General features: G+C 34.5%; 1 protein-coding gene across 1 annotated transcript; it reads right to left on the bottom strand.

Moving 5' to 3' along the window:
- Nucleotides 1-1,605: 1,605 nt before the first annotated feature.
- LOC123887216 (quinolinate synthase, chloroplastic) lies at nucleotides 1,606-8,162 on the bottom strand. The gene is made up of 7 exons (XM_045936498.1): nucleotides 7,239-8,162; nucleotides 3,866-4,150; nucleotides 3,498-3,713; nucleotides 3,185-3,364; nucleotides 2,317-2,811; nucleotides 2,036-2,197; nucleotides 1,606-1,950 (listed from the first exon to the last, which is right to left on the bottom strand). The coding sequence occupies exons 1-7, from the start codon at nucleotides 7,911-7,913 to the stop codon at nucleotides 1,879-1,881; spliced, it is 2,085 nt and encodes a 694-aa protein (XP_045792454.1). The 5' UTR covers nucleotides 7,914-8,162; the 3' UTR covers nucleotides 1,606-1,878.
- Between the last annotated feature and the right edge of the window lie 460 nt (nucleotides 8,163-8,622).

The following is an 8,622-nucleotide window of genomic DNA, read 5'->3' as shown; positions in this document are numbered from 1 at the left end:
TTTTCGGAATTTTCTATGTTAATGTAATGAAATTGAAAGGACTAAAATTGTCCTTTCCAGTTGTCAAAGACAGAAACACGGGACCAACACTGCTTCCCTTTTCTTTAATCTAACGACACTTGTCATTCCTAAACTACGTAACTACGTTGACAATTCAAATTGCAACTCAAATGCACCAACAAAACTAAATTAATTAAGAATTGAGCTCAACTCTAAAGGTTAGTTGGCTTAGTGGTGATTGACGTTGGATTTGGTAGAGAGAACCATGGTTCGATCCCCGCAACTGCGATCGAGAGAAGGCTGGAATCACTTGATGCCAGAACTGACTTCCGAACCAGATTAAACTGGTGGTGAAAGAAAAAAAAAAAAATTGAGCTCAACCAGTGGATGAATTTTCACAAATTGTTCCTATAAAGAGAAGTAGGTTCGAAGTGTTGAACAATCCATCATGTGATACTCACTCACAAGAGAAGAAGAAATTTGTATGCTTTTATTTTATACGTCTAGAAATTGCAAAATATTAACCTTTATGTGTTTGTTAATTAGTCAACATTGAAAACGAATTAGCTCTCAATTAGGGTTAGGAATAAGTTAGGTCGAATTAGACTTTGCCAAGTTTAGGTTTGGTCTGACAAAAAATTAAAAGTCTGAGTCTAACACGTTGCTTATCATAGACTTATTTTATAGGTCTACTGACCTTTTGAAAGTCAGATATGACCTATTAGCTTGTTTAAAAGTCTACTTCGAATGAATATATTTAAATAAATAATTGTATTTATTTTTAAATATACTAATGAACTAATAAACATGATATTTCAAATAATTTGACTATATACGATATCATATTTCAATTCTAGTTTATAATAATACATTTATACATATGAAAAATTAATGTAGATTAATAAACTTAAACTATCGAAAAAGTTAAAAGATTTATAAACATTTGTAGGTGGTTTATCAACCATCCGTTTGTTAATTAGTTAAACATTAACATAACTGATTCAATACTCGGACCTGAGGGAGTATTTTTCTGATGTATCTAAAAATATATAATTTTTTTATATTAAGGATCGAAATGGACTATTTGTAATTGAATAAATTTTAGAACAATTTTATAAATAAAACTCAGTTGGTCGAATTTTAGATTCTCCACTTCTCTGAATCTAACCGGCAACTGTCATACATACCGGTACTTGACAAAAGAAAAGTATATGTTAACATGAAAAGAAAAAAAAAATTACAACTATTACCTAGTACTAGTACTTTTTTTTTTCTTATACTAGTACTTTTTTTCTTGTTATTATTTCCTTCGATTTTCCATCGTTTTTGTGAATTGGAAGTTGGAACTAATTGTTGCGTTTGAAAATATATAAATCTGTTTTATTTTTTACAAAGAAAAAGTAAATTACAACTACAAAGTCTAGAATTTGAATTAATATAGGCCGTTAGAAAGAAAGGGGTAACAGAATTTTCTAAAAGATATTGAGATTTTCATCTCAAGTGTACTGATAACTGATCAATTTTATTTAAATCAATTGGAGGCTTCAGAGCAGTTTAATAACTATAACTATATATTGCATATACCTCTGATTTTTGAAAGTGTGGTAGGTATAATCCCAATATGCTACTATTTCATTCATTTCTCTATATATGATACCGAACTTTGTTTTGTGATAATATTTAGTAGTAATATTCCAAGTTTCCTACACTAAGAAAAACTACCGTACAATAAAATCTAGCCGTGGCAACTATTACGTAGCGTTTGTTGCAACTCGGAACTGCTGACATTAGAGCAGCAGTATATAACATTATTTCTCTCGAACATTCAAATCAACCAGCTTCTCTGGGATGAAGAATCTGATCAACCAGCATAGTTTATCACACCGACACTCCTTTGTCTTTGGTGTGGAGAATCTGATCAACCAACTTATCCGGAAGCTTTTTAGTTGCCTGTGGTGCAAGTTACAAAAATGTTAATTAAAAGTACACGGCGTTCATGTCAACAGTATACGTAAATTTAAACCAAGAAACTAACCTGGAAGTTCCTCATGTGCAAAATTGGTTCGCATCCTACATCGGCCACAGATTGGCCATTTGGAGTCTGCAACTTAAACCGCTCTGCTTTGTATGCAGACAGCGTATTTTCTTCATCAGGTAGGTGACGGGAAATTGTAAGGAGTGAGCTAAGAGAATTCATCTGAAAGGTTGAAGAAAAAAGCATTCACCATTAACCAATCGTAATGAGTAAAAGAGTTATGCAGACTAAGTTGATTATAAATTTAGCTAACTGCACCCAAACCGAACGACAAATCCTACCTTCATGTATGGACAAGATGCACAACCTCCGTGAATGGAACAACCCTCCCCGCTAGCTACTCCGGGTACAACAGGAAGTATGATATCACCAACTTCAACTGAGTTAAGACTCGGGGTCGAGATTGATTCTGATGAAACTGGAAAGACTATTTCAACAGTAACGTTTGCTCCTTGAGAAGATGACTTTGCAGGCTCTAACAAACTTCGAACCGCTGCCACAATTGCAGTCACCATCCCAGATTCTGTTCCTAAAACAAATTGGAGATGATCATCGATGTTTCTATCCAAAGATTCCTTAACCCTGTCTTTTATGAAATCCAAAATATTCTGGGTCGAGCCTACTACTCCCATGCTTCTTCTTTTTGCTTCCATTGCCAATGAAAACATCTCTCCAGGTACCTCAAGATGGGCAGTAAGGAATGCATCACAATACATTTCTTTTATCTTCTCCACAACTTCATGACCAAATAGATGATGAACGATGCATGTTCCATCCTGGCATCAAAAGGTAAGAGCATATAATCAATGAAATGGCCAATGGAGAGGCATAGATTGCTAGTACTACCCTACTAAGGTAAAACACAGAAAGAAGTTTATGGTAAGCAAATACAAGAGCCAGAATTTATACATGAAAAAATGAGCAAAAAGTAAACACAGATCACATAGAAAGGCCACAAAAGCATAAGTGCAGATATTAACAAATTTCTGCCACACCATTTTTTAAAAAGTCACAAGTAGGAAAAGTGGATTCACACCAAGCCAGCATTCCAAAATGGTGAATACGTAGAAAACCATATAAATGCAGCGCATCTGATTGCAAATAAAGTGAGTTCTTCCTCAGCTTTGTAAAACATCCTAAAGACCTTACCTGATAATAGTAAAGCCGAGGTAGTAATTTTTTAATAGAGTCTACATTATGCTCAGGATGTATCGCAGAAACCTCTTCATCAGTCATTACTGTCATCTGTTGGAACAATTCTACGATATTTGCACCCATGTAAGAATCAGGCCCATACCATAAGGTCAAATCTGGCACTTGAGCAAATGCCTGCATAAAAGGAGATGGATATATCATTTGAAGAAAGAAGCACTAATCGAGCTTTGTTGTTGTCATCACGTGTGCAATCACATGACTATTACAAGGAAAAAGAGGAACCTGCAAAAGTTTGCATCTTACTGACCTGTAGAATAGTTTGGATGACATTTGATGAAGTACAGGTTATTGTTGGCACAAGCTCATGAGCATATGCCTTTGTCTCTAACTTAGTGTTAATGTATATGACATGCAAAGAAGTAGACCTAGAAGCTGGCTCAAGATACTCCATATAAGTAGAGGTAGCTGCAGCATCAGCCAGAGAACAGCCAATACGCTCATCCGACATCCTATACACACCAACCTGAAAATAATTATCAGCCAGATTAACAAGTAGCACTAATACTAAAATTTTCTAATCTAAAATACTGCCGCAGCACATATTACATGCTTCATACAAGATGTCTGTATTAGTTTCAGACCAGTTTCTATCAAACAAACAGGTGAAAGATGTACCTCGTTGAAACCAGCTTGATCGAGGATTGCACGCACATTTTCTGACATAAAGTCCACACCTAGCACTGTTATGAATTTGCATCCGGCTTTTGCCATTTTGACTGCTGAATCTGCCATGACCAGTGAATCAGATATATGAATATGAGGCCACTGCTTCTGAGCAGTGGTTAAAACGCCTTGGACTTCAGGATCCATGTAAAAATGTGCAACTACACCAATTTTCTTCTCCTTCAGCACATTGACTAGTTCATTGACTTTTGATTCATTAGGGAACAAGTATGTTGCCTGCAGGAAAGCTAGACAAAATTAAGAAGTTTAATGCTTTCAGGTCCAGATTCCATGAAATTATGACATTTCTTGTCATATTCATTATCCTTTCATCATGGTGTGAAGTAAGCTTTGTTTTAAAATAAAAGAGTTACTTGTATAGATAAAGTAATCATGAAACATAGATGTATTTTTCTAAATTTATGTTCATCCAAGATAAAGGCAGAAAAATGGAATTCCCAAACATGGATCGAACAACACCATAATGTTCTATCATATATCATATTTCTATCCAACTGATTAATCTCTAAATCTTTCAAATAAGCACTCAATCCCTAAAACCCGGCACCTCAAAAATATCAACAACTCTATCATTACATTTCAATATTTTAATATTAAAAGTATGTAGAGCCCGAAGAGAGAGTGCTCAATGAAGCAACTCTCCTCAATAGGTACTCTTTGGTATTGGGTACCAATGCTTATTGGGTAAAGCCTCCCCCATTGGGGATTTTCTAAATAGTCTCGCTTATAGTTTTTCTAGGTCTTCCTCTGCCTCTAGTGATTTGACTATCCTCCATCTGATCTACCATACTTACTACATAATCCACCAGTCTTCTTTCTACATACCCAAATGACCTAAGTCCGGTTTCCACCTAACTAGTCTAGTCTTACCACACATCCAAAACAACATTCTCATCTCTGCTACGTTTAATTTATTTCCGTGTTTATAGATGGTGATTGGTGAATAGTCCTCACCTTATAAGTTGGTTTTGTAGGGTTCAATTCAATTAGTATCAATTCAAATTCTAAGATAGTTTATAGGAGTTCTTTTTCTCATACTTACAAAAGATAAGGATGCCGTATTAATCAAGGATGATAAAGAAATGGGTAGTGTTAAGTTGGTAACAAATTATACAGTCCAGACTGATTGGGGGTTTAAGTATTTTTCATTTTGTGGAAAGCCCTAGAGAAAAAGGGGTTTGGATTGCCTATATTCAAGCTATCATGGATATGTATGAGGGGGATTTGACTAGTATGTCGGGGGAGCGGTTATGGTGCATAAGCGAATTCCTTATGCACCATGCATAAATAACACACAAAACCATTCCACAACAAAATGGATTTGGATTACAAACCTCTGAAACCATTCCACAGTAAAAATGGTTTTGGCATGATTAAGTACATGTGAAACCATTCCACAGCAAAAATGGTTTTGGCATGATTTTAGTTTAAAACTAACTACGAAACAATCTGATGACGTTCAAGAGTTGTTGTTGTTGATTTGGGGGTGGAAATGGTGCGTTTGGAGATTTGTTAGATTCAATTTGATGGTAGAGATTTGTTTATGCACCATGCATAAGTTTATTCCTTATGCATAATAACTCATGCCGCATGTCGGTATGAGGACACAGGGTGCACCAAGGGTCGACCCTAAGCCCTTATCTTTTAGCGTGACACAACAAATTTTGAAGAGTCAGATACCATCTTAACAAATTTGAGTTGGATAAAAATAAACTCTATCAAACTGGAATATAAGGTGAGGAGTGAGGACCACTCATGCATTGTGACTTGTCAACAAACAGTATGAGAACACCACCAAATATGCCTTGGCTTTACATACAGTGGAACTTTCAATACAAAATTTCTGCACGAAATATTGAAGTAAAAGCACCATGGAGAGTGTGCCAAGTATATCCCCATCTATCAATTTTCGTCAAAAAAAAAAGTATATCCCCATCTACAAAGTAAGCATCGACAAATTATGACCAATACAAAAAAATCATCTGTCACATAACATGACAAAGTCTTAAGAAAAGTATTATTAAAAAAAAGCATCAGATTTTTATTTTTAGAAAGCATCAGATTCTTGCAAGATGTAACAGAAAGAGACACCACTACTATTTCACTTTTTTTCAAAATGACACACACAAACAAACAAAAAAAAAGTGATCCCACCACCACTAATATTGTTTCTTCAAGGTCTTTATGAAAAGAAAAAAAAAAATTGTTTCTTCAAGGTCAAATAAGTTTTTAAATATTTCAAATTTTATTTCTAATCCTTATTTAAAAAATTCATCAACTCTTAATTCCTACTTTTTGAAACAAACTTAGGTGTATTTTACATTTTTGAATTATTTTTTTTTATTCATATTTATAATAGGCTAAATTGGACAACTCATCCCTTAACTTATTTATTGGTTTTATATTGATCCCTTAACTAATTAACGTTTTTCTTTATTGACGAACTGATTAATGTTATAAATTAATCTTTTAACTTCAATTATGTTTGCCATATTGGTCCTTTCCGTTAGTTTTTCTCAAAAAAACGTTAACTTTGCTTATGTGGCTACTGATGAGGCCACGTAACGTAACACACTGAAATGGGCGGTATATGTTTAAAAGGAAAACCTGTCAATAGCCATTTTCTACAAGAACACTCACATTTTAACATGTTGATAGTGTATTTATCCCTAGTGTGAGAAAGGTGTCTGAACTCATAATGATATTCACTAGCACGCCTAACAATATTACTCATAAATAAATTATTTATGCGTACATATAACGAATAACATAAAACAAAACAAAGTTAATGTTTTTTTAGAAAAACTAATGAAAATGATTAATCAGACAAACAAAAACAAACTTAAAATTAAGGCACCAGTTTGTAATGTTAATTAGTTAAGGGACCAATATGAAATCAATAAATAAGTTAAAGGATCAATTGTTCAATTGTCCAATTTAGCCTTTATAATATTACGAGAACATCTCCTACAAAAATTTATTGATATTTAATTAATCCCTTGTTAAAAAAAATTTAAACTTTTACAATAGAGATCAAACCGAGGACTACTAACATGCTACGCAAACCACTCGCTATTACACCAAACCTAGTGACCGTACAAGAAAGATCTCTATTATGTACTAAAAATAACCGCAGAAAAATATTCAAAATTTTGAAAGATATTAATATGTGACTTAAAAGCATTTGTGTTACAAACTTTTTGGTATCAAAACTTGCTATAATTTTAAAAATATTTTTAAGGACAAAAAACCTTATTTAACTCCAATAATAATAAATAATTAAAAAAAAAAAAGCATTGCTAACCTGAGCTTCAGCGTAACTACCCTTAGGAACAAGACCATCAGCAGTAACAATTAAAGAAGGAAAAGGTTCAAACAGAACCTTCCCTTCTCTCTCAGCAACCAATTGTTTCGTCTTTTTTTGCATAGTAACAAGAACATTATGCCACGTGTTCACCCTAGAACGACCCGTTCCTGGTAAACCAACATTTAGACCCACCAAATCATCGGTTCTCACTTTCAAAACCTCTTCCGGTTCAGACCCATCAAGAACCCAAACCAAACACGAACAAAACCCTTTTGTAATTTCCGAATCACTATCAGCCGTTAATCTCACCTTCCCTTCACCGTCGATCTTCACTTCAACCCACACTCTAGCAGTACAACCCATAACCCGGTTTTTGTCAACCCGAACCGACTCATCCATAGAAGGTGTCAGTCCTGCATAGTGTAAGAGTCTCTTCACCCGATCAACCGGTTCTTGTAATGATCGGAACTCCTCTTCCAAGTTTCGAAGCTTGGAAGGAACTACCAGCTCCGCGGTTCCAGGGAAAGCAACCGCGGAGCAGGAAAGTGGGAGTTTGGGTTTGAGAGATTTAAAGAAAGGTAAATTGGGTTGGAAGATGAAACGTTTTGGCTTAAGAACATGGTTTGGGTTGATTGGGATTGAAAAGAGAGAGGAAGTGGGAGTTGAAGCCATAGTGTAAAATGGAGCGAAAACAGAGAACTGAGGAGTTAAAATGGAGCGAAAATAAGTGTAAGGTTGAGAATGAGAAAATAAAGAAAAGTCGTGTAGGTATGTAAAATGGATGGATGGATCACGAGAAAACTTACCCTATAGATTACTACCTTTTACACTTTTGGTAACAGAGAGGTTCCAACAAAATATCTGCTATCTATGAGTAAGACTATTACTATAGGAAAATTTCTACATCATTAGAGTGTTTAGTGTTTGTTTATGGAGAATGTTAACTTGTGCCCTTAAGGGCACATGTTAAGAAGACAAATGTGGAAAAAATTTATTGAACTTGTGGTGTATTCAATTCTCTAAACATTAAATGTTTTCTATCATTAAATGCTTTATTTCTATTTTTAGGTAGCTTAACATGTGCCCTTAGGGCACAAGTTAACATAACCCTTTGTTTATATTCAAAACGAATTAAGTTGATAAACTAAGCTTAATTCACTCGGTAGAAATGATAAATGGAAGTTTGAATTGTGACACTCGGGGAATGGATTCTCTCAGGTGTGATTTATACTTGAAAGAATAAAGTGCAATCTATCACCGTTGATCAATTGAGAGAAACGCATGAAAATTTAGATAAAGTGAATTTGAAAGGTGATAAATGGCGGATAAAGTGAATTTGAATAGTGATAAATTGCACTTTATTCTCTCAAGTATAAATTAC

The sequence above is a fragment of the Trifolium pratense genome, linkage group LG5, assembly GCF_020283565.1.
Source record: "Trifolium pratense cultivar HEN17-A07 linkage group LG5, ARS_RC_1.1, whole genome shotgun sequence".
Lineage (NCBI taxonomy): Eukaryota > Viridiplantae > Streptophyta > Magnoliopsida > Fabales > Fabaceae > Trifolium > Trifolium pratense.
The sequence above is the reverse complement of the archived record's forward strand: the minus strand, read 5'-3'. Positions and strand labels throughout refer to the sequence as shown.

Excerpts from the sequence above, each read along its gene's own strand:
- LOC123887216 (XM_045936498.1), bottom strand. The coding sequence starts at position 7,913 with ATGGCTTCAACTCCCACTTCCTCTCTCTTTTCAATCCCAATCAACCCA. Across the intron at positions 2,812-3,184 it reads CTCGGCTTTACTATTATCAG|GATGGAACATGCATCGTTCA; the intron begins GTAAGGTCTTTA and ends TTTTGATGCCAG. Across the intron at positions 1,951-2,035 it reads TGCACATGAGGAACTTCCAG|GCAACTAAAAAGCTTCCGGA; the intron begins GTTAGTTTCTTG and ends CTTGCACCACAG.